Genomic DNA, 26,548 nt, shown 5'->3' with positions numbered 1-26,548 from the left:
CCAGAGCTGGATGCAGCACTGCAGGTGGGGTCTCACCAGAGCAGAATCCCCTCCTTCCTCCTGCTGCCCACGCTCCTGTGGATGCAGCCCAGGATACAACTGGCTTTCTGTGCTGTGCCATTGCTGGGTCATGTCCAGCCTCTCATCCACCTGCACTCCCAAGTCCTTCTCAGCAGGGCTGACCTTGATCCCTTCATCCCCAGCTTGTGTTGATACTGGGGGTTGCCCCAGTCCAGGTGCAGCACCTTGCATTCAGTCACGCTGAACTTCTTGAGGTTCTCACAGATTGACCTCTCAAGCCTCTCTAGGTCCCTATGGTGGCATCCCATCCTTCAGGTGAGTGAAGAGCAGCAATCAGCTTGGTGTTACCTGCAAACCAGCTGAAGGTGCACTTCATTCCTTCATCTGTGTCATCAATGAAGACATTAAATAACTCTGGTCCTAACACAGACCCCTGAGGGACACCACTGGTCACTGATGCCCACTGGGACTCTGAGCTGTTGATCACTACCCTCTGGATCTGACTGTCTGACCAAGAAGAATGTTGTGAAGAACCGTGTCAAAAGCTTTACAGAAATCCAGATAAATTACATCAATAGCCCTTCCTTTGCCCACTGATGGAGTCACTCCACCATAGAAAGTCACTATGTTGGTCAGGCAGAACTTGCCCTTGGTGAAGCCATGCTAGCAGTCCTTAATGACCTCCCCATCCCTTGTATTCCATGAAGTTTGAATTGAACAACAACAACCTAAGAGACCAATTCATGTCTATTATAAAATAAAGATAAAACCTTGCTCCACAAGAGACTGTGGACTATGTATCTGTATGAATACATTAATTACCTCATGGCTTTTAATGATAGTTTCCTAAATTTTAAGTATCCTGCAATTTTTTCCTCATTAATGGAACGATGGTTAACAACAATTTCCTTAAGCAACAACAACAGCATATGGCAAGAAAGAACTTGATTTCAAGATGTTTACATGATTGTGTGGAAAACCTATTCCAGAAAGTTAGCTGATATTTACACTCCCTTTCACACAGAGACTCTGTCACTGTAGAAATTTAGAACTATAGCTGAAACTAAATTAGTTCTCCTTAATTTGTTTTAGCAGTATGCTACTTTCAGGGGTTTAGCATAACTGCAGCAATAAACAGCATGCACTATAGAAGAATTCAGGCAAAATAATCCCAAAATAGCAATGGTAAAGAGCCTAATATTAACACTACCTATCGTTTTTCCAGTGGTATTCAAGGCACTATTGGATAAATGGTGTTCTTCTAAAGACTTTTCAAAGGAAGTCTTTATTTTTCTTCAAGGTCTTTGCAAAACCATGGAAGAGAGCACAAGATATGGCCTCAGCTGTCAACGCTATATTGCAAACAGCCACCACTGATCAATCCTAAATTGTTAAAAAAAACCCTAAAAGAGGATCTGACTTAAGTAAAAATAAAAAGGTTTAAATTCAATATAAGAAAGACTGAAAGTGGAATATACCACACTTGCAAGCTTTCAGTGGAAAAAAGCTGATATGTGATATAATCACCAGGATTACAGTACTCACAATAAAGGTTGAACACCTCGTTGTAAGAACTGGCATGCTGTCCTTCTTAAACAATTATGTAAAATCAAGAACTGATCAGGAACTGAACTAATGTAACCACTCCATTATTTTCTGTTCCTCCCTCAGCTACACTCTCTCCTGCTCTTGCTTTCTTAATATTCCCACCCTTGCCTCCAGCACCCAAGTACCACTAACTGCACCCTTTGCTCTGCCACTCACCATACTATTATTAACTAATCTGAAGGGGCATGACAAACACTTAACCTTCCCTCCCCTCCAGCTCACACTTAATAAATGTTCATGCTAGATGTGTGTATGTCATCTCTAGAATGGATTACTGTAACTCACAAGATGTGAAGCTGATGACAACACCTCCAACTGGTACAGGATGCTTGCTTCCTCCATGCTTTAGGTCACAGTGACACCTCAAAGCTCTTATTGCCCATTGACTTTCAGATTCACTTCAAGTTCTAGGTTGCAATCTCCAAAGCTCAAATTTGTGGTACATTAAAGATTAAATTATTTGTGAATATAAGAAATTTACACGCCTCTTGAACAAGACAAATCACAAAGCTCTGCATGAGATTTTTTTACAATTGAAAATAAAAAAACCCATTTCTAGATTCAAGGTCAGTATGGTCTTTCTGAGAATTTTAAAGGGATATGAGAACCTAATTATTTTTTTAAATGCTACAAAGCTGTCCTTTTGGAAGGCACTCTTTCACAGCAGAAGAAAGTACGCTATTATTTTCTTCTTATGCTATTTTGCAGCCCAAGACAAGAAGACTAATGAAAGGAGAAAACCCATCCTTCATGAACAGTTTTGTCCTAAGAAGGCAAGAGTCAGAAGCTCAGTGGGATATCACTACTATTAATTCCACTTAAAAAGCACTGAGATACTATGGTTATAGAAAACAATATCAATCACTAAGATACATAAAAAGTGATGGGCAACACAATTAAACTACAGAAACATTTTTAGGCAGTAAAAATTGCCCTGGAATCTAATTTTCATTCCTCGTCTTTAAATGATCCCATGCATGTTCAGATTTAAGTAGAAATGTAATAATGTGACTATTGAACTCCATGCCTTGAAGAATCAGATACCTAACATCAGGCTTATAAGGCAACAAGACCACCTACTAAGTCACTCAAACTACATAAACAGAGCTCTTGTCTTCATCAGGGAGATTGCTTCGTTCTCTCAGATGCATATTTTTTCATAATTTCACTGGCTTAATTTGCTTCATCTGCACTGGCTCAGGGACACAGAATCAGTCAAAAGAAAAGTAACCTTTTGTTGCTGGTTGGCATATGCTGGGTTTTGCATTTAGAAATTAATAAGAGAAATTATTTTCCAGATGCTTTTAGTTCCAGCTGCTCCACATGCCCAAGGTATTTTTAGGAAGCAAACTGCATCATAATTCTCCCATTAAATGCAAGTTAAAATTAACTAACCCCCAAACCCAAAAAACTTTGCTCTAAAGTATCCTTTATTGCATACTTTGTCTAGAAATTACTTTAAGTGTTCAAATCAATAAGCAGTCTTTTCCAACAGAGCCCTACAGCCTCACCTTTCAAAGCTGCTTGCTCTGCTTGCGTGTACATCCCCAGAAAGAAGTAGGTACAGGCAAGGTTCACCCACACATCTGGATTGCAAGTTGCTTGCTTGGTTAGAGCCTCATATTCCTGTAACAGAAGAGAGGGTTGATTTTTAAAAAATGCATAATAACACATACTTGTATTAAATATAATTCTTTCTTCCACAATTTTACAAGGTATCATTAAATTACTGAGATCAAGCAATTTATTCTGAAGTTCACCGCAGTCTTTACAACAAAACTATTATCTTAAGCTGTGTCCCTACTTTTTTGTTTACAACAATATAACAGACCATAGGGACAAGCAGTGCCATAAATCATCACATATAAGCAAGATTTCTGTCAATATTGAAGTCACAGAGAAATAAAACATATTTATATTGTAAATATATTATAATAAAAATATTATTTACAAATATAAGCCCCAATATATGCAAGCTATAAAAGCATCAATATAATCAGCTTCTGTTGCTTTCCTAAGTTCTCCTCCTAAGTCAAAGCCTGTGAGCCATAATCTCCCAGGCTTTGGGAAATCAGGGGAATCTCTTTGTGAATACTTAATGAAGCAAGTGTTAAATGTGTTTTTGTAAACCTGTAGGTAGTGTCTAAGTGTATATTAAACCTGTGGAAGTGTGTGTTAAGTCTGAGGTTATGCAATATAATAACATCAAGTACAGGAAGAATTTTTCTTTGTACTACTAATAACTAAAATAAGTATTTTAAAATTGTGTTTAATTTTATCACATCCTTTTTATAGTTCCTATTTTTGTGTATGTTTTATAATTACATATTAGTACAGTGGCACATGTATATAATCTATAAATGTATAGATGTGTGTATATACATTGGGGGTGTGTACTCAAAAACCTTTTATTAATAGGGGTACAGCAAAATTGTTTGGAGATCACTGCATTAAAATGCAATCCTATAAATTGGTATTGGGCAAATTCAAGATCTCCTTATAGATGAAGATTAGTAATTTATAGCAAATATTAATAACCTGTTCCTAACTTTACCATTTCCCATTTTAAGATTTACAGCCAACAGCTATAGAAAGGATCTAGATAGCATATTCTGATATTTCTTACACATCCACATTGATTACATATCCTTTAATTCTGACACACAAACTGCTTCATTTATTGTTATTTGTGAAACAGCAAAAACTTAACAGATCAATCTTTCAATCTACTTCTTTCAAACAAAAAAACTTCGCAGCCACTAAACAATTATATTCCTGAAGATAATAATGTTTTCTCAGAGTAACAACAGGTACTAAAAACAGAGGCATGGAGATCTCTAAATGCCATTTTTTTCCTATGTCACAGTTCTGACAGATTCCTAGGAAGGACCATCCCAGTGGAAGTGCCTGCTGTTGGTGCTCCTGCTCTTTATCCAGCCATGGAGGCAGGAAGCATAAGGCAAAGCAGGCAGGGTCACACAAGGTTCTCACCAGACCTGCTGAAGGAATGCCATCCATGTACTCCAGATCACTGCAAGTTGTTCATCCCTCCCAGCAAAACAAACCCTTGACTCTGTGCTTGCTCCCCAAACATGAACTGAAGTCCCCTCTACCTAGGGGGAGTTTAGTAAACTGAGCCTCTGTGGGTGGGAGACTTCTTACCTCTGGGGAGAAGGGCAGATATATATATATATAAAATGAGATAAAATAAGCCATGCCCAAAGGACAGCAAATCCCAGGAACACAAACATGCTGACAACAATAAAGTTTACAGCAAGCATAAAGAATTGGATTTTTTTGTTGCCAAATAAAAGTAAACTGCACTCTCAAACAGAGAAGGTACTCATAAGGAGCACTTTAAAAACCAGCTCAGTCTTGGTAGTATTTCAGGGACTAGCCATCCAACAATATTTACAATAAGTAAATATAAATATCATAAATATAATAATAATAATGATTAACATTTTAAAACATAAAACATTTCCATAGAGGCCAACCTTTCCTACTGAGGCCAGTTTAATCTTGACATAGGCCTGTCATGGAGCCCTGAGATATAGGCCACTGCTGTTTATTGGGACCATCTGGAATCTTTCAAAATTCATTCAGATTAAATGCACCCAAAGGTCTCTCTTGACTAGAGCTTCAGGCAGATTAATTAGAAAAGACAAAGTGCATAAACACAAGTCATGTTCTGGCCTGGCCATTCAAAATAAGCAATATATAAAGAGTGTTCTAGCAGTACCAATGTGAATCTATGGAAACATTAAATAAAAATTAGGACTATTAGTGCTCCTTATCCTGTAGTTCTGGGCCATGTGTCTGGACTATGTGCTGCTGCCCCTTTCCTCACTGAAAGCCATTCAACATCAGTCTCTCAAAGACAACTTTCCCCTCTCCTTTCTAAATAAACCAATAAACCCAAACAAACTAAATACTGTCAAACCTGTCCTAAGAATAAACCCGTGGCATGCTTTTGCCATCCAGCAGCATTAACAACTCCTTGCTATTTTACTGTCCTCCTCCTCATGCCTCCATCACTAGACACATGCAGTTTTCCTCAAAAACAGGTTGCCAGGTTGATTATCTACAGCTATGCATGTGTACTGACCATGTGAAGGGCCAGCTCAATGCTCTTATTGCATGTCTGGATTCTCCAAGCCCATAAACACAGATGCTGAAGAGACAATAAACAAGCCAACATATATGGCTGTTCCACATGTGCTCAAATGAGATACTTATTGTAACCTGGCTACAGTCGTCATGGAGAGGCCTAGAGAACTCCCAGAGCTAAAAAATCCACTTTTTACTTTCTATCTTCAGCTGTCAGGAACTGGAGTGTACCTGTATTCTCACACTCCTCACAGAATTATTCAAGCATGACCAGATAGTGCCCATGGATGAACAACTACCCTAGTACAGCCCTGGTCCTTCCATGATTTATGATTTGACTAAAATTATCCTGAGCCGAGCTGGCAGGAGGTCCTGATCAGTGAAGTGGTGGAATTGCTCCTAATTCTCTGCAGGGAGGGAGGTGGCAGACTGGAGAGACTGTTGCTGGCTGGTTGTAGGATTTTGACAGAAACAATGCATTGAAGGCTCTGGCCCAGGGATCACTCTTTGCTCTCATGTGTGCAATTGATGAGCCAAAATGGCATTACCAAGTCCAGCAGCTGCACCCTGTGTGCCTAGTAGCAGAGGTTACAGACTGCAAGTATGAAACTTCTTCTTCAATCCAACCAAGAAGTGCACCTGCCCATGCCAATTTGTCTTGTAAATGTTTTAAAATATATGTATAGATATAGATGTAGATACAGATATTAAAAAAATATAATAAACCCTCACTTTCTTAAGACCCCAGCTGATTCAATTTATAAGACCAGGCAGCTCAGAAACATAATAACTGGCCTGATGCTCTAGTTCTGGTACTTGGGTGACACTGGGAAATTCTTCAGAAGATTTAAGATTAGAGCCATGAACAAGTGGCAGCTGCTGCAGAAAGACAGATGGGTTTTTTTCCCATTATGAACACTAAATGTGGAAGATTCCAGAAAACTAGAGAGATGTCACCATATACTAGGGAAGCTCTGGTTGCCATATGATGCCAGGAAGACATGAGCTAGTCAGAAAAAAAAAGTTTGTCCAAGAAGGAAGCTAGTCAGGCCCCCAGGAAGAACTGCACCATGACTGCTGGAAGAGTCAAGCCCATTGCTGTACCATTTGTAAACTGGGCTACAGCAGTAGGGATGATCCCACCAGACCAGTGGCAGTGGCATAACCTTTGAGAAAGGCATCTGCTGTCAAGAAGGGGAAAGTATGACCTCAGTGAGGCTGAGGTTAGTGCTCTACCTAGAGGACACCTGACTGTTGTTGGTGTGCCTGTGATAAGAGAATGTGAATTCTCACACATGAATGAGACAGAGATTTTGTTGTCATTCTCTCTGAAGAAATTTCTGGAGCTGGAATAGATATCTGTGTTTTTCATTTCTTCCCTGTTTCTCCTGGTGGTGCATGATGGCCACCTCACCACAATTCCCAAGAAAGTTGCTATGCAACCAACAGGCCTGGCTCACTATGAAAGTATCATCATCAATGCAAGCAGGGAACAGTGTGATTTCTGAAGACCCTCATCATGTACCTGTTAATACAGTGACAAACTGTTAATACAGTGACACAGACTATGTGTTGTCTCTTGCATGAACACATAGCAGTGTGAATCACTTGGATTATGTGCAATGTCATTCTAGATAATTCAGCAGAATCTTTGACCCATAGTATTTTATTTACAGTGCTTTTGGCACTCCCAAAAGAGTCCTCCAAGATCTCAAGGGTATAATCAAGGAATTTGTCCTTGAGAGTACAGCAACAACACCTCTGTAACACAGCAGATGAGATAACAGCACTTTACACTTCAGCATGGAATTTGATAACTGAAAGGCAGTTCAGCCTCCATGGTGGAATGAGACCTACAGCTTAGAAATTAAAACTAGAGTGTTCTGTCCCCAAATAAACTAGGTTGAGATGCACAGGCTCATTTCCCACGTGTCACCACAAAATTACAAAGCTATCAGGATTTATCATTGTGCAAAAAAACAGTATTAAATCCGGGAAGACAAGCCCTGTGAGCTCTCACTTAAGACATACACAATCAATCAAACTACAAATCGCTCATACAAATCTTTTATTGTCCCTTCTTGGGCAGATAACCAGGAAAAAGTAGGCTATGCTGCAGTGTTTAAAAGCCTGAATCAAGAGCATCACCTAGTGGTGATTCAAACACCACACGCAAAAACTAATTAGAAAAATTAAAAAAAAAAGTCGCCTTTCTGTTGAAGGAAACATGTAAAATCTGCTCTGGCTATAAAAGCATCTACTGGGTGTTTCAAAAAGCAAAATTTATTTCAAACTTATTTTCAAATTATTAATTATTCCAAAGAAATTGCATGTTATTTTTCATTTGTATATGAACATTTTTCTTTTTTTAAATGTTCACGTCCTATTAACACTTAATACCTAGATGTAAATTAACTACAGCAACCGATTGTTGTATTCATAATGTCTAAATTCCACAAGTCTGAACATGAATATTATATTACTGTGATGTCCTGTACTACTTCTATACTGTGTTTACCATCCATTTGATTCACTGAGCATTTCTAGTATCTCCAACAGATGTTTTTCTCTTCAATTTTTTCAAGGGCAGAGTACCTTGTGCCTTTCTTACTTAGAAGCTTTAGAGTTTTCACCTCATGTATGCATCTCGTGCATGTGACCATTTATTTATCTAAGAGAGAAAATATCATTATTGTTCTATAATCTATTTTCTTTTCATTATCTTTTGTTAATACTTTAAATTAACATCTGTTTTTAATACTGATTCTGGGGAAAGCAAGTTCAAAGGCTGCAAAACCAGCTATATTTCAGTTACACTTCACAGTGAAGGGACACAACAGAACTGTAAGAGGCAAACATTAAAATGTACATACTTGAACAATTAACATATATATTTTAGTGACCTAAAGCTTTTAGAAAAAAAGACCACCTCATGTAATTGAATTACCTAATATGAGAAAATGCAAAAAAGACCAATAAAATACATTAAATAGTCAGGGGCATCAACCTCTAAAGAAAGAATTTTTTCATACCTGTCACAGATAAGCTACACAATGAAGACAGAAATAATATTAAACCTGAAAAATGAAACTGTGGAAATCTAGCTGCCAAAAGAGAATGATGGATTTGGGACATGAACAATGACATTCAACAGAACAAATTAAGCTACTGAGCCTAGTATGAAATAAGTCAGTACATAACATTTAACAAGTTCTATTTTCATAGGCAAAATACCATTTTCCCCCAATCCAAACTGCTTCCAACAGCATCTGCCTTATTACTGGACATTTGTACCTTAACTGGCTAGCAGGGCTGTTCCCCATTACAGACCATCTTCCTCCTGTTGTCATTGCTTTATCACAACATCCCAATTTCCAGCCTCGGGAAGCAGGATTTCCCCACCTTACCTCCAGAGCTCTCTTGTAGTCACCCAAATGAAACGCACAGTATCCGATCCAAAGGTTGCCATCCTCCTCCTCCTCACCCACGTGCTGTTTAAACTTTGCAGAGAATAAAGAATGTAAGAATTTTGTCAGCTGCCACAGTTTCTAAAGCCCCACAGATAACCAAAGCAATACTAGGCTATCACACGTCGCAGATTATTTGAGAGCTGTGGATGCTGCTGCTGGGTGGAGCTGCTTTCACATTTCGAAGGGCAGCAGCAGGCAGCCCTCACGGGCCAAACAGGGAGCAACAGATGCCGCTGCAGGGCCCCAAGGGGACGAGAGGGTCACAAGGCAGGGGAAGGGGTGAGGGCACAGGGCTGGCAGCGACAACACCGCTCTCCCGAGGGGAGCCCTTCACCTCCAGCAAGGCGATCGCGCCGGTGAAGTCCCTCTGCGCCAGGAGTTCTTCCAACTGCGGCACCTCCTTCCCTTTCTTCCTCCGCCTGTCTCCCGGCGGCGGGGTACCCCCCACGGCCGGCTTGGCCCGCGAGAGCATCTGGGCAGAGAGCAACGAGGAGCCGGCTCAGAGCGGGCCCTCCCTCGCCGGTGCCTCCCCTGCTGCTCCTCACCATGCTGAGCTCCCTCACCGCCCCGCCGCCCCTCACCATCCTGCCATCCCTCACCGCCCCTCACCATCCCGCCGCCCCTCACCGCCCCGCCGCCCCTCACCATCCTGCCATCCCTCACCATCCTGCCATCCCTCTCACCGCCCCGCTGCTCCGCACCGTGCTGAGCTCCCTCACCGCCCCGCACCATCCTTCCATCCCTGACCGCCCCGCCGCCCCTCACCATCCTGCCATCCCTCACCATCCTGCCACCCCTGACCGCCCCGCCGCCCCTCACCGCCCCGCCGCCCCTCACCACCCTGCCACCCCTGACCGCCCCGCCGCCCCTCACCATCCTGCCATCCCTCACCATCCTGCCATCCCTGACCGCCCCACCGCCCCTCACCATCCTGCGGCCGGGCCCGCGCTCCGCGTTGCGCCGGCGGCGCCGTTGCCGGGGTAACGGCGGGACGGCGGAAGGCCTCGGCGAAAGGGCGCCGGCTGACGACCGGCGCCGTCCCCAGGGTTCCGCCTGCGCTGCGGCGGCCGCCTCAGTCAGAGCCGCGATGGTGCCTCCCCCAAAGCCCGTGGCTCTTCCTCTCCTCGCCTTTGCTCCACGGCCTGAACATCCGGGTCCCGCACTCGGGTCGCAACAGCGCCGCGGATTTGGCGCAGAGTGTCTGGAAAGGCGAGTGGAAAAGGAGCCGGGGTGCTGTTGACAGCGGTGGAAGTTGAGGCAGCGTGTGGCCAAGGAGGCCGATGGCACCGCGCCGGAGAAAATGCGGCCAGCTCCTGTACGGTCACACCTCGAACCCTGTATTATGAGCCTCTCACGGCAAGAACGACATTGAGGGGCTGGAGCTTGTCCAAAGGAGGGCAGCAAAGCTGCTGAGGGGTCTGGAGCACAAGTCTGGTTGTCCCAAAATAGGTTTTCTTTTCATCCAGTGTTCAAGAGGCCAATTCGCACACAGAGTCAAGGTCTTCGATGTATTTCCAGTTCTGCACAGGAAGGGATGCTGGGTGGCAAACGCACAAAGACAGCATGACAACTATGAAAACTTTTCATTGTTTATACATTTTAGCACGCAAAGGCATTAAGCTCCACTGTCTACAAGTTACATAGTTCCCTTAATGTGAAAAATGTGTATTTTATGATTGGCTTATCGCAAATATTAAAATGAATATTGTATGTGTATGTTAGAAAGTTATGCTGTATTAATTTTCGTAAATATAGTTTTAGGCTATAACATAATATTAAAATAGAAACTATGCTATGCAAGATATTTGTTTAAGGAAGAACTCGCACCAGATAGGAGCCACAGGACACCTAAATCTTTCAGAGAAAGGGAATTTATTGCTCCCTTATCAGCAGAAAACTAACTTCTTCCCACCTCACTCACACTGGAAGACGGCATGAGGATTAAGAGGAAGAAGTTGACAGTGACCAGACAGAATCCTGTGTTTGAATGGAATTGATGCATCATGTATGAGATGTATGAATATGCAACAGGCAATTGTTTTTAAGGGTTGATCCTCTGTTAACGGGTGTCCTTTTTCAGGCTTGTATTGTCCTGAAAAAGGTACCCGGACGTCCGTATCTCTTTGTTTTTATTGTCTCATATTGTCCTAACCTCAAATGATCAAATTTTATTATTTTAATTATATTACTATTTTTACAACCATTTTATTACTATTAAATTTTTAAAATTTCAAAAACAAGTGATTGGCATTTTTTCACACTTAATAATCAGTATTCTATCCTCTATTGATTAATGATTCTCTCTCTTTTCATGCTGATTAGTCCACATACTCAATCTTTTGGTCAGTGGTCACAATTTAGCCACTGCCAATTACCTTTTACCCACCTGGGGCTAATTCAGCACAGCTGCAGAGTTGTCTTTATTAGTTTCTTCTTGCCTTAGGGGTTCTGCCTTGTGGCCTGTAAGTTCTGCATTCCTTGTGTCCACTATCAGTGGTACATCCTTATTCCCAAGCTTTGTTAACCTCCATGTAGATCTGAGATCATTGAAACATGTCAAGCCCTAAACCTTAACAAGGCAGTTCTACCAACAACTAATTTGTCTTTCTAACACCTGGACATCACTTAGAGCTTGCTTGTTAGCTGCTCCCTGTTTCACAGATTCAATCTCTTTTTGATTAGTCTTGGAAGTATACAAAGATAAACATTAAAGAACATATTTTCTAAGGATTAATAACATAATGATGAGTGGCTGAAGGAGCTGGAGTTGTTTAGCCTGGAGAAAAGGAGGCTGAGGCGAGATCTTATTGCTTTCTGCAGTTACCTGAAAGGGGTTTTAGCAAGGTGAGGGTTTGTCTCTTCTCCCAAGTGACAAGTGGAAACAGCCTCAAGTTATGTTGTTGGAGGTTTAGATGGGGCATTATGAGAAAATTCTTCACTGAAGGGATGGTGAGGTATTGTGGAATTGCCACAGCATAGTGTTGGAATTGCCACAGCATAGTATTCAAAAGACAAGTAGATGTGGCACTTAGGGACATGGGAAACTGACAGACCTGCAGTGTTAGATTGATGCCTGGGCTCAATGACCATAGAGATCTTTTCCAATGTTCTGTGATTAGAAATGTCAGTGCAGAGGACTAACACATTACACTACTGCTGACAACTCAACTAACTTAAACATGCATATTCATGGACAGGACTAATGAAGTATCTGTATCTCTACCTTTATCAGGAAAAAAACCTCAGCTTTTTTTTGGGGCATTAATAAATATATCCCATCAAATTCAAATAGCCTGTAAAGAACTGTGTGCTGCTTCTTCAGAGCATGAGTTCCCCTATTCACTGTGTCCCAGTCACTTCAAGATGGCTTGACCTAGGAATGATACACTCAGCTTGGAGCTCTGAGAGATTGCTCTGCAACCAGAAACCACTGGAGCACAACAGCACCATGAAAGTGTCCCTTGTTGATGAATGTGCTTTCACACCACAGGCCACAAAGAAGGAAGGAAGATAATCCACTCTCCCACAAAGGATTTCTCTGCAAGAAATTAATTTTTAATTACTTAGTCAAAGTGATAAAGAATGTGTGCTTAGTGATTTAGTCTGCTCTTATAGCTCTTCTCTATTATGTAACGTATTATTTCTATCAGGAGAAAATTAATTTCCATAAATAATTCTGAAATTATTTGCCCTTTCAGAGATTTGATTTCATGTGGTCAAGCAGAGAGTACAATTAGGGAAGATTCTTTTTTTTTTTTAAGAAAAATTAACGGAAAATTTAATTTTACTACATTGCTTGCTTTCTTCTGTTTTTTTTACAGAGATTCTTTCAGAAGACCCCATTGTTCTAAGGATCAACATAAATACAGCTAAAATATTGACTCAAATGAAAGCAAGCTCTCAGCTGCTCCACTGGTTTCTCCCATTTCCAAGTGGCTCCTGAATTTGTATGTGGTGAATCCAAAGCTGGGGAATGAACAAGAGCTAACAGATGCACAGTGCCAGTGGGTTAGCTGTGAGCACAAGAATGACAGTGTTAACTGTGATAAAAAGTGATAGCAGCATCAAATTGACCAAAATATTTTTAGCATGTCTGGTGTAGAAATTTTTATTAAGATGCAGTACAAAGTAGGTGGAGATGTTATAATTTTTCCTCATATGAAACACTAAGGTGACAATTCATAAATTAAAGACAAGTTAAGAAGTTTTTCTACTCTAGAACAATACTGGAGAATTGCTGCAGCTCTTACCTCCACTATTCTTTTAGCCAGTGCCATTATCCTGGTCTGTGAGCTGTAAAATTTTTAATGATCATGTTTATTTCCACACAGAATTGCTGGGAGAATGGGAATTTACTTACACTAATGGCAGCAGAAAGGAAGTCATGCACCTATGACTAAACAACAAGATAATCATCAAAGGATGCAATAAGTGTTTAAATAAAAAATCAGAGAGTGGAAAGTGAGGTCTAAGAAAGGGAGAAGAAGGAGGGGAAGGAAATTAAAAAAAAAAAAAAGGAAAGAAAGCAAAAGCAAGAAGTGGAAAAAAACTCATAGTAATATAAACTAAAGCAAGAGGTTAGGACATGACCTTTGCACCAGCAGCAATCATGTGCTTCAGTGTCCACAATATCTGGGTAAGATCATGTTCTCTCAGTAATGATGCTTCACCATGTTCTGCTTCTTGTATCTTTGAAAATGCACCTGACAAAATCTGACATCTCAAGATTAATGATGCACAAAAGTGAGAGCAATTACATGCTCCCCTGCTACAGCTACAAAGGCAATCCCTCGAGATAAGAACATGGGAAATGATCCCTTTAAAAGCAAGGAACTTGAACAATACTTGCTTCTTTTTTTTAATGGTGTCAGCAACTTCTGAGTCTTAATCTACCCAGGATAGACCACCCATGATGAGAGAAACTGAAACACATAAGCTGATGGATCATATGCACCTTTAATGCTTTTGTTCAGTCTCTATTAGCCAGCTCAGGAAGGCAAACAACAGCCATGTCAGTTAAAGACCTCCAAATGGTGACATGAAAAATCATAATTTTTATCTTTATTGGGAAAGGGTAAACTTTAGTTTTCACTCATGTTTATGTCTGTGATTTTTATGGGTCTGTGGGAAATGCACCTTCAGAATTTTTCTGGTATTTCCAGCATGTACCTGTCATCAAGATTCAGTCAAGTTAATTAAAAAGCTGTTCTTGTATTTGATGTTAGCATTGCATTTAGGTAAGTTTTTAGAAGTTTACGTGTGTAGAACTGAAGGAGGGGAAGCAAGACAATCCACTGTTCCAGCGTGAGTCAGGGATAGAACTAAAAATGGAATGCATGGTTAGCTGTGTCTGCACAAACTTCTCCAAGCCAGAAAGCCACATCACTGCAGATGCTATGTCCCAAAGAATGCAGTTGTTCTGGCTCAGGACGTGTGCTGATATATTTGCAGTGTTTCACTGCCATCTGGATTTATAGGATCAAGTGTGCACTAGCTTGAATATCTCATAACTCCAGCCCAGCACGTAGTATAAACATGTGTAATGTTTAATAGAAAGAGGTTAACTAAACTGAAGTATATGTCCAGGACATAAATTATTACACATTCAAACTATTTACCTTTGTAAAGATAAACAGAGCAGATGTTTGCCCATTAAGGATAGCTTACATTTGTCTCGTGACAGAGGTGTATCCTGCTGAGTGTATAAAAGAGGCAAACTAGTATGCTGAAAAGGTGAATATGTCCTGTCACTCTGAAAACAATGCCCTTTAGAGCAAGAAAAGAGCAGTTAGAAGGAAAGACTTCCTATTATTTATTTTTGTAGCATACAAGTCAGGTGGATAAATAATGTTCGCATCAAACTGTATATGTGTTGGGAAAGAGTTAACAGGAAGAAGACTTTCTTAATTGAGCTAGATGTTTACGACACATCACATATTTAGCTTCATCTTCTGGTAGTGGCAACATAATAGATCAATAGGAAGATGGGGCCACCACCCATGCTGTTGGTAATATGATGCAATTCCACTTTTCTTATCCTTGTCTGTAGTGTTCCTCTTACTGGATTGGTAATTTCTGATGAGAACAGTCAGTGCTTTGCAGTGTAATTTCATTCTAATCTGTGTCAGTAACTAAATTATGGCAGGAACCTGAACTCTTAATAACCCATGGGAATGGCTATATTATCATGCTGTACTATCAGGATTGTGCATCACATGACCCACATGTTTTTATGTTGGTTTACAGGCCTGGTGCTTATCAGTTGCTGGTTCCAAAGGATAGTGTTTGCAAAATCTTTCTTTATGTTCTTTTGTAGTAAATGAGAAAGAAAAAAAGATCAGTTCTGAAAAGTCAATATGGCTGCTATGCAGCTTCTATACATGTATACTATATCTAGAATTTAGCTATATGTATACTATATAGCTAAATTCATAACAATTTACATTATTGTCCTCTATGTCTAGATAGTAGAAATATTATAAAAATAATTTAAAATATGGGAAAACATTATTTCATATCCCTGGTCTCCTCTCTAATATTGAAAGTTAAAGAAGACATCTTAATATTCTCCAGTTGACACCAGTAAGTTACTGACATGAAATAAACACAGATGTTACAGTGCTGTGTTCTTTTTTCTTTTCTGTTTGTAACCATATTTGTGATTCCAACTTCTAATAAAACTGAGAAAAGGGAAACGGAAACATTTCTATTTTATTTTTCTTCAATTTGATTTTTGAAATCTTTTTAAAGACAGGGTAGAAGCTGTTAAAGTCCCAGACAATCAATATAATTTGGAATCAGACTTACTAATAGTGGGTAGAACTTGAAAACAACATCGATGTTTTTCAGCATTTATCCTGTTGGCTAAATATGATCAACTATACAAAATATAATGTCTCATGAATATTTATTATTTAAAAAATCTGTGTTTTATGCAAATAATGTTGACAGCCTTGCTTATTCAAAAACATAGACATGATAGATTTCAAGATTTCATGCCACTGAAATCAAGGAAATTTGTTTTCAGAGTTAGTGAGAATTAAGAACATGAGTACATCTACTATTATTTTTATTTATAATATTTTCAATTTTTTTTTATCTCTCCCTTTTTCACATTTCTCAGTTGTGCAATGCTGGAGACTTGCAGCATGTCTTTTATTTTAATGGAACCTCATATTCTCGTGTACTGTCAAGCTTCCTAGCTCTGGAGAAAATAAAAAATAATGTGCAACTGTGAAAAATGTAAGCTGATGTCAACAATTGTCATTAAATGACATTGAGAAATAATTGTAGCAAATATTCAGGGAAAAATTCCATTTTAAAGGACACTGTCAAAATATGTTATTCTGCAAAATAAGACTATTGTGTCACAGTGCGTGCTTCTTTACAAACTAGTGGCTTGAAAAAATGCTCCCTTGGTTGTCTACTTGCTACCAAAGAAATTGAAGACAAGCAGACAATATGTTTGTGTTATTTTTAGACTTCTTAGGACTCTTGTTACTAAGTGCCACAAGTAGCAGTTTGACTGACTGCAGGTACTCAGTAACTTCACATAAGTCTTTGGCTCTTCTGAGATTTCTAGAATTTTCGTTCCATGTATTTTCTCTATTTTATCCTCTATGAGTGGTCAAGTGGAAGTAATGATTTGTAACTAAGTAAAAAATAAATTCGACTGCATGCCAGAGTAAGATCCTAAAAATGAATGTGGTAAAGGTGTTGGAGATAGACAATGCATCATTTAGTTACGATACATTATGAGCTGATAGGCAGAGGAACTCTGTGGTGCTCAGGCTGGCCTATCATTCCCATTTTGAGGACTTCCAGACTCTGCACAAAAATAGAGAAGCCACTGAAATGAGAAAAACCCTGTGACATGCAGCATTAAAAAAGGAGTGGAAAATGTTCTATAGACCATAGTCTTTCATAGGCTGAGAGAGGAACAAGTCTTTGGAATTTTTTGCTCTTCTTTTTCTCTGACTGTCCTTGAATTTTCCAGAAGACAGAGAGAACATCTCAAAAAAGTTTTAGATCAGGAAGTCAGTGCTGATTATAATTTGCAAATACACCCTATAATGTCTAGTTGTTGATTATTCAGTAAATCCTAGGGCAGAAGAAATACAGTGCTTTAAAGTGCTGTAGAACTAGGCACTGAAAGTCACTTTTCACTAAAACAAATGATACAGTTCTCTGGTGAGTTAATTTGAGGTGGTATTTCTAATCTAACACTGACTATAAGATTACCTAAAGAGAACTATTAGGCTGTTTTGTAGCTATACAATATATACAAAGGTAATGTTGGTGAGGAACTGAATTTTTTTCTTCAGACAAATATACAGGCCCTGCCTATCTGAATCTGGATCATCCCTGTGCTGCTGAAGCCAAAATAAGTGATAAACTACAGTGATTCAAGGGGAGACCTCCATGAGCTGTTAATCATGCTAGGATTACAAAGATGAGGGTCTCAAGCTGGTGTTCACCAAAGAACTGACTTCTTGGATAGACACTTGCACATAGTGAAGATATGTAACACTGAGGATCTATTTTACCTTTCTGCCAAGATTATAGCAGTAGCTGATGCCTAGAAGCAACAGCTAAAAATAATTGCACTGGGGATGTCAGATGCTGGTTTTTAGCACCTTATTCCTTAGACAGTGATTAAATCTCAGAACTTTTAAGGGAGAATAAACAGTTCTAAAAGATGTGCTTTTAAAAAGTTTTGTGGATTGTCAGGAGAGGTTACCTTAGGCAGGATATTGCTGGTGTTTGAATTTCTTGCTCTGTTTCTCCATCCATGAGAGACACTCTTTCAGAGGAAGGCAGAGTTATTTGCATTTGCTTTCAGGATGTTCCCATTACCTGTAGTTGTGTTGTAAGCCAGTATTTCTAGTTAAAGCTGCAGTCACCTAGAGGAGTCAAAAAGCTTTCTTTTTGCCTCCAACACATTATTTGTCTTCTCAGTTTCTGAACTGTATCTTTCTCTGACTAATCTTGGAAGTGTGAGAGCTGGCTCATGGTTGGAGAAAAGTTACTGAGATAGTGGAGAGAGTGCTCTAGAGAGATATGGAAGGTTTCTTTGAGTAGCTGTCTGATTTGTATCACTGTTAACCTCTTGGGTTTATAAACTGCTAGATTGGACCTTATGAAGGAATTAGATGAATTTGGCTCGTTGGGAGCTTAACTGTTCTGCAGCCAGGACACTGTGAACGGACTGGCATTTGTATCTCATCTCTTCTATTCCTCAGGGCTAACAATGCCTTTAGCAGAGGCAGCAACAAGGACGAACTTACAGAAGCTTTTTTTTCCTTGTGGCAAGCCTATCAAATTTTGTGCTTTACACATCTGACTCATTTATTTACTTTTTCTTCTCTCCACCCTCATGGACATCTATAGTATCAGTAACTGTCATATTTACAGTGCAATGACACAGCTTTTCTTTGTCTCTCTTATGCCGTGAGGCAGATGTTACTGATCAGTCTGCCAGGCAACTGTGTTTGATGTCCAAAGCCCCATGGTACAAGGGAAAGTGTGGTGTTTGGCAGGTTTCATGGACAGCTTGTTTCATCCTAGCTGCTGCCTCCTGCCACACGCCCTGCTGCTCCACATCACCAGATTCTTCTATCATGGGAATTCATTGAGAGACTACACACACACCAGGCAATTAAAAAGTTGATAAGTCAACAATTAATTTGTATCATATTCTGGCTGGGGCTGTGGCATTGTGATGGTGTAGGACAAGGGAGAGAGTAAAAAGATATCCTGTGATAAGGCTATTGTTGATTTTACTTTTGTTTTTAAAGGACAGTTTCAACCTGCTAAGAAAACCAAATAAATAGCTACAAAGCCAGGGAGACTTCAGTGCCATTACATACTCCCTGTGTGACCAGCTGTGTAAAATACTCAGTTCTAGTTGCATTATTCATGCTGACTGTTTCTCCTAGATAGGCTAAGAAGAGTATAAAAATGCAAATCCTGCTCTGCTGAAGTTAATGATAAATCTCTTATTGACTTATATGGGATAAGTTTCAAGGACATTGGAAATACCTATAAAATGAGCCAGTGATGAGCAGATGATCTCCACATGAAAAGCTGTGTTCTATTCTCAATCTGTGGCTCCAGCCAGCCATACTAGTCCACATGTTTACATGACAGACTGTTAATTCAGAAGTACTGTATTATTAATTACAAATGCTACATTAAATATGCAGAGATGTTTATTAACTACTTTTAAATGCTGGATCACACTCTTCTCTGGGTATTAGAAAGATTCAAGCAATAGTAATTTGGTATTAAAATAGAATCACATAAAATTACACATGGAATCACATATCTGAGGTGTATTCAATACCTTCTAAATATAGACTTCGAAAGAAGCCATGAAATTGCAGTCTCGTTTTATACCCCAAGCCCTGTTTCTTACATTGTTTCTGATTATTTTCATTATTTGTCTTAAAATTATTTCAGGAAGGTAATAAAGGTTAACTGATTTATTATCCAACAGCCTAGTGTAGGTTTCAGTAGAAAAACAGAACCTGTTGTATGTGTGCATAAACACTCCATATTCAGTAAAAGCACACTCTATACTTTCTTTAAATTTGTTTCCTTTGTACCTAGAATGCCTAGAGTTTTCCATAAGGCTTGTGGGTTGGCGGGGTTTATTTGTTTGTTTGTTGTTTTTTGTTGTTTTGTGGGGGTTTTTTAGTGATACCATTTAAAATTTAGCTTTGGTCCTGCAGGTCTGAGAAACCTTCAGCTTTGCTAATCCTTACCTGGTGCAAGAGGTAATATGATAATCATGACATAAAGTGTGATTCTCTAGGGCCCCCATTTGAGGAGGTGGGAAAGGCTGATGAGAGCAGACGTGTCTGGGGCAGACCTGGGGCACTTTGGTGCACTGTGCTGGGTGAGAATGAGTGGACAATCCTTTGTACTGAGTCTGTAAGAAGAGAGAAAGGTCTGAAGGACTGCAAGTGGGACATTTTTCCAACACAAAAAGTACTTCACTGTTACAAGCTAAAGGAATGAAATTGGTAATTTATCTCAGAAGAAAATACACCCTCTATTTATGAGCTCAATCAGCAGAGATGGTGTGGCAATGTAATCAAGAGATGTAGGGCAATGCAAACATGAAGTAACCATCTGTTTTCTTCTAGGCTTTAACAGACATATTTTATTTCCATTTTGAAGAGTTGTCTTTATGGTTAATTTGTCCCCTCCTCTTCCTTCTCTCAGCTTATGCATGTGATGAAGAGTTAGTGCACTTATCATGCAAGGTTTCTGGTAATGTTTCAGTTTATAGCCTCAGCCTTTCCATGAGCAAACATTCTCAGCAACCTTTAGCCTCTCTCTTTTCCTGAGTTTTGCTGCTGCTAGTTTTTCACCTTGAAGTGCAACCTAGTACACTGCAGGGACGGGCAGAGGTGAAGGCAGGGAAGGGGATAGGGAAGTGCAGGAGAGAAGGATCACACAGCCTGTCTTTGAATCTACAGAGTGGAAATCTCTTTCTTTTTTTCTTTCTATCCAGGAACAAAATCCATGTAGAGTATCTGAAAGAGAGTTAGAAGACAAAAAGAAGTGGGAGAGCACACACAATGGGTCTAAACTGAGCAATGATGAAGGAACTGGTATTGGTATTGGCCATTTGGCCTTTGTTTTCCTCACTGCAGCTGCTGAAGAAAGAAGTTTCAAATCGGTGTAGCAACAACAGTTATGTGATCAATGTGATGCTCATGAATTACTCGGATTTCCCATTAAGTACTGATAGTTTGGAGTTTGCTGTGAATCGAGCCATGGAAAGGGTACAAGAGGAATTCCAGATGACAGGTAAGCCAATGGGTATTGGTTATCCCTCTCTTCCTGTGATTTCTTGTCACACTTTGTGTCGGAGTTTTATGCTCATCTGACCTTTAGCAAAGTGCTTCTCAGAGAGACTGCTTGCTTGCCTATCTTATGTAGCTCTTACGGAAATAATGACCTCTCTTTGTATAAATAAAAGTGCTCTACAAATGGGCAGAACCATATATATTTTCATGGTGTTTTGGCAGACTCTGCCTGCATGCTTCTCTGGAGATGTTCATCTGGGTTTGGTAATATGGAAATTATTGAACTGGATCAGACAAGACCAGTGATCCATCTTGTGCAGTAATTGGGTTGCCCTTGCTTCCTCTCCTGACTGGATTAGCCTCTACTTTCTGAAAACAATTTTTCTCTTGACTCTATCTGTTGATCACATCACGATCTGAAGTGTGAAGAATCTGCAGTCCATATTTTCCTTCATTTAGAGTCATATTGCTTTTATTTATTTTGATATCTTATCTCTCCTTTCAACATCACCAATCTACTGTCACTCTCTAGAATATCATGGGAAAAAGAGATTCCAAGGAAATAATAAAAGAAATACTAACACTCAACAGAAGTCAGCAGTCCACCTTGCAGTGGTCTTCACAGTCATGTCCATAGTAGTGCGGGTAGGTTGTGGGCAGACTTTGCAGAAGCAGGGAGACCTCAGAGTATAAGGCTGCTCAGACCTGGCTCAGGAGAGGGATAATAGTGTATTAGTGGTTACCTGCAATTCATGATGCTGTTTGCTTTTACATTTGTGCTACAGGAGAAAATGTTACAGTGAAGGCCGAGTTCCACCGCTTTAATACATCATTCTATGTCTCACAAGCTTGCCGTACCAGCACCTGTGAAGGTGTGGAGCTCATCAAAACCATTTATGTGAGTAGCAGATTTCTTTCCTTCTGCCTGGGTATGTGTTTGTGTCTCTGTCTTACCTTCTTAATCTTTGATCCTGCTATTCAGTTCCAAAGAAATTTGACAGGAAAGTGAGGTTTCTAAAGAGAAAATGTTCCTGTATGTTTTGTGAAAAGAAGTAGGCAAATACTGGAGAGAGATTCTGTGAATGCTTCCCAGAGACTGCCTTCAGCTTTTGGCTCCTTTTCCTATGCTTATGTCCTTTTTATATCTGCACAACTCTTTGTGTGGTCAGACAGCCAAAGCAATTCATTAAAAACACTGCAAATAACAATTAACTAAAAAACCAAACCACCAACTCAAACACTCAAAACAGCGCAAGGAGAGCAAAAAGGTCAGTTTCCAACTGGATCACATCCTGATCTGGTTCGCCGTCAGTTTCCACAATACACCAAAGAGAGAGCTGTGGTGAGGATGGGGGTGTGGGCAGAGAACTCATTAGGCTGGCACTGTTACCAATGAAATGGTTATAGAACTATGCCCAAAGGGCAAAGATGAAGTGCTTGCTTCTCACTAGAAATCACAGAAGTCACGTGAGATAAACTTTTAATATGAAGAAAAGCTTCAGTTAAAAAGTGGTGCATTACAAGAGGCTGAGTTTTTGAAGATTTTCATACCTCTGAGTGAAACTTGGTTAATCCAATAAGAATTTTCAAGTCTACTAATCTATGACCATTCTCTAGTCTTTGCTAAGAAGTTGTCCCTCATGACTCACAAAGATACAGGTCAGGCCTCATTTGATGGTCATGGAGGGTTTTTTTTAAAATACTAGTTTCATATGCACTTATTTAATAATTTTTCTGATACACAGGACCTTGTGATACCAACCACCCTGTCTTCAGCAAATGCATTTGAAATTGGGTATAATTTCAAATGTGCAACTATAATAATATTTTAATCCTTACTTGCTGTCTGTGTCTTAAAAAATGTCATACTCTATATTTTTTTGGCTTTCTGTGATTTTTTTCCTCCTCCCCTTTATGTTTCTTTTAAACTTTCTGTAGCTCCTCTCTTCTCTTGCTTTTGTTAGGTAAATTCTCTGACTCCTCATATACTACAATTTTCTTCATTCTCCCATCCTCCTCTCTCTGTCAGTCCTCTGCTTTATCCCAAATGACCCTTTTCATTCCTTGCAGGATTCTAGCCAACTTGGCTGTGCTGTCATAGGACCTGCTTGCACTTATGCCACCTTCCAAATGGTCTCGTAAGTACCAATTCTTCCCCCTTATATTGTGATGTTAAAGATCTCAGCTGCCAAACAAAGTTGTTTTGTGAGCAACAAACCTGCAGAGACATTGATGTTTAGAGTGTATCAGACACCTTGAGGTCTACTGTCAAGGCAGTAAGACTTTTATGCATAGACACCCTCTTTGGTAGGTGGAAAAAAAATCCCCTTCAAAAGCCCATGGATAAAATCCCAACTTTACTAGGGAAACTGCTAATTCCTGACAGTAAGTTGAATGATTGATTGAGGAGCAGCTGGAGAGCAGTCCTGCAGAAAGGGTTCTGGGGGTGCTGCTTGGCACCCCCAGAGTCAGCAGTGTGCCCAGGCAGCACCGAGGGCAAACCCTACCCTGGGGTGCATCAGACACAGCATCACCAGTGGTCAGGAGAGGTGATTATCCAGCTGTACTCAGCAGTGGTGTGGCCTCACCTTGAGGACTGTGTGTAGTTCTGGGCCCCACAATTTCATAAAGATGTGAAGGTCTTTGAATGCTTACAAAACTGGTGAAAGGGCTGGAAGGCATGTCCTGTGAGGAGCAGAGGGCACTGGGTTTGGAGAAAAGGAGGCTGAGGGGAGACCTTGTTGCTTTCTACAGCTTCCTGAGAAGGGCAAGTGTAGAGGGAGGTGCTGATCTCTTTTTCCTAGGATTCAGCAGCAGGACAAGTGGGAATGATTCAAAACTGTGTGTATAGGTTGGACATTAGGAAGCATGTTTTTAGCTGGAGCATGGCTGAACACTGGAACAGGCTTCCTAGAAAGATGGGTCATACCTTAAGCTTGTTATGTTTAAAAGTCATTTGGACAATGCAGTTAGTAAGTGCTCTAGTGGAAGGTGTCCCTGTCCATGGCAGGGTGTTTGGAACAAGATGATCTTTAAGGATTCTTCCAACCCAAACCATTCTATGTTTCTATGAATAACATGGTGTAACTTTTGGTCAGTCCTGAAATAATCAAGACGGTATGATTTTTGTAGGTCCCTTTTAACTGAAATAATCTATTCTAAGTCTGTCAGAAAAAAAGGCAGTTTAATTAGTGAAATACTCTCTCTGTCATAATTTATTACATCATCTATGTCTGTTTCTACTGTTTCCATTGCAATAAGTAAAAACCCTGTAATTAAGTAAGGGAACTTTACCTGGAAAATTAAATTTTGTCACAGTAATGCCAACAACTCTTACTGTCATGGTTTTTGCAGGTAACATTCCCTGATATAACAAAATAGCATACAAGAACAAAAATACTTTGAGTTTAGTCTGATAACATCGCAGCATCCAGGAATATACTTTTGTCCATAAAAGCTTACTGTCTCTGTGTATAAAATGATCTTTGTTTTACAAATTCCTTGTCAGCAGAGGGTTGCCTTAATTTTTTCTCCCTGACTACTGCTGTTGCACAGCTCCTAAAATACACCTTTGTGAAACAAAAAGATTTTTCCTTTGAATTGTAGAAGTAAATCTTTTTTGATGGCAAAAAGCTGTCACCCTGCAGCACTGTCCCAATAGCGAGATTAAATCCATCCCATGGTAATGGCAGCCAGGTAGCAGAAGCCTGTCTTGAGCCATTGGACTCCTGTCACAACCCTTGGTGTGAAATGGTGTGTGGTACCCAAAAGGGCAGGGGTAACTGGGGACCGTGTGAGAAGATGCCTAGAGCAGTTAAACTGGGCTTTTTGGTACCAATATTGACTTGGAATCTGCTTGTGTACTTCAGTAACCTTCTGGTTTGGGTTCAGATTGTGTTAAACTAACTCAGGGCACAAGAGGAGAGGGAGTTGAGGATGGAAATCGGTAGCTGCCTTGGTGCAACAGCAATCTGTTCAGACTTGTCCTCTTATCTCTTCCTTCAGACTCGAAACAATACTGAGCCTGCCTCTGATCTCTGTAGGGAGTTTTGGACTGTCCTGTGACTACAAAGAAAACCTAACCCGCCTTCTGACCCCAGCCAGGAAACTGAACCAATTCTTCTTTCATTTTTGGAGACATTCTAAGTTGCCATTCAAAACCACAACCTGGGAATCTGTCTACATTTACAAGAGAGCTGATACCCCAGAGGCATGCTTCTGGTAAGACCTGGATCCACTTCTGACCCAGCTGTTGAAAAATGCTGTCTCTACCCTCAGACATGGTTTCTGCAAAGTGTTCTCTCAGAACTACACTTTGGGAGGTGCCTTACTCCTACCAAGGAACGAGAGAAGGAAAAGATGAATTGTAGCTTTTAGCTGTAGCACTTAACCTGAATGTTACTCTCACTCTATTTTAAATATTTGCAAATCTTTGCTTTTGCTTTGGACAACATAGCCCACATGTTGTCTGTGATGGAAATACTTGTTTACAGCCTCCTTAATACAGTGTGACACGAGAGGCTCCTCCACAGGCTCCCCATAGATGCCTTTTTAGGTCAGGGGTCTTACTAAGCTGTTAAAATATTTCTCCGCATTAATGGTTTCAGTCAGTAGGCGCTATTTACAAAATTGAAACTTTACATTTCTTCAAGCACAATTACCCCGGTGATTGCAGAGTTTAAGCCATATTCTCACCAGTTTGGAGCAAAGGAGACAGCTTTCATTTTGTGATCTGTAACATCAGGCTGTGCTTGGTTCTCAGAAATGCTGGGTTTTCTCCTTGCCTGAAAACAAAGGCTGCTTTTAGACAAATAGAGTCTTTAATATACCAGTATTTAGAATTACTTTTCTATTTTTGAGTCTTATTTAACTTTCAGCTCATATGACTGTGTCTATGCTGCTTTGGGTTTTTTTTTTCAATTTTGGGATATAAAAAGCTGATTAATTTAAAAAAAATCTCATTTCTCCTACTGATTTTATAAATGTAGCTGAGTGGTAGCAAAAAGGTCATGGAAATAACTATTATATGTATTTCTAATTCATATCCTGAGAGACTTGCAGAATTCTAAGCAAAATTTATGACTGTGTGTGCTTCAGATTGATAGAAGCATATACTTATGGAATATTTTGGATACAGAATTAAAAGAAGTTTATTTCTGAATTAGGAGACCTGAAACCTTATCTCCATTTAATTCTTCTGTAGGTATTGATGGACTTCTATTTTTTCCTTCTTCTTTCTTAGTATAGATAGCAACTTGATCACATGATGTAATTGCTATGATTACCTCTCTTTGATGCTTTGAAATATCAGTGCACTTCGTTCACCTCTTACTACAGTTCATACTCCTCCACATTTGCAGCTGTAATTGCCAATGCACTACACACACTTTAGCTAAATCCCTTTAATTCTGCAGGTTTCATACCTTTCAGTGAAATAATTGCATGGGAGTTATTTCTGACCTTTCCAAGCATTTCTTATTTCACTTTTTTTAATGCTTCTGATCAGGACCTTCTTTATGA

General features: G+C 39.9%; 2 protein-coding genes across 16 annotated transcripts in view; one reads left to right on the top strand and one right to left on the bottom strand.

Moving 5' to 3' along the window:
• The window catches only part of IFT56 (intraflagellar transport 56), a 57,834-nt gene extending 47,469 nt beyond the window's left edge, over nt 1-10,365 (bottom strand). For 4 of the 12 annotated variants that reach the window (XR_010362340.1, XM_064420003.1, XM_064420004.1 and 1 more), the window contains exons 1-4: nt 10,137-10,363; nt 9,544-9,681; nt 9,147-9,239; nt 3,141-3,255 (exon numbers count right to left, since the gene is read on the bottom strand). Coding sequence is in view for 10 of the 12 variants with exons in the window: in XM_064420003.1 (XP_064276073.1) it covers nt 3,141-3,255; nt 9,147-9,239; nt 9,544-9,681; nt 10,137-10,139 (349 nt within the window). In the remaining 2 variants the exon portion in view is untranslated. Of the gene's footprint in view, nt 1-3,140; nt 3,256-8,334; nt 8,403-9,146; nt 9,240-9,543; nt 9,682-10,136 lie in introns of those variants that run through there. The other 8 variants (XR_010362341.1, XM_064420012.1, XM_064420011.1 and 5 more) reach the window with 5 other exon arrangements.
• Nucleotides 10,366-13,037: 2,672 nt separating this feature from the next.
• The window catches only part of GUCY2C (guanylate cyclase 2C), a 51,705-nt gene continuing 38,194 nt past the window's right edge, over nt 13,038-26,548 (top strand). Inside the window, exons 1-5 of one of the 4 annotated variants that reach the window (XM_064420000.1) lie at nt 13,038-13,213; nt 20,731-21,029; nt 21,814-21,926; nt 23,099-23,166; nt 25,034-25,249. In XM_064420000.1, coding sequence (XP_064276070.1) covers nt 20,816-21,029; nt 21,814-21,926; nt 23,099-23,166; nt 25,034-25,249 — 611 coding nt within the window. In that variant the 5' untranslated portion in view covers nt 13,038-13,213; nt 20,731-20,815. The other 3 variants (XM_064419999.1, XM_064419998.1, XM_064420001.1) reach the window with 3 other exon arrangements.

Source organism: Passer domesticus, chromosome 5, assembly GCF_036417665.1.
Source record: "Passer domesticus isolate bPasDom1 chromosome 5, bPasDom1.hap1, whole genome shotgun sequence".
Lineage (NCBI taxonomy): Eukaryota > Metazoa > Chordata > Aves > Passeriformes > Passeridae > Passer > Passer domesticus.
This window is presented reverse-complemented; position numbering and strand designations above follow the sequence as displayed.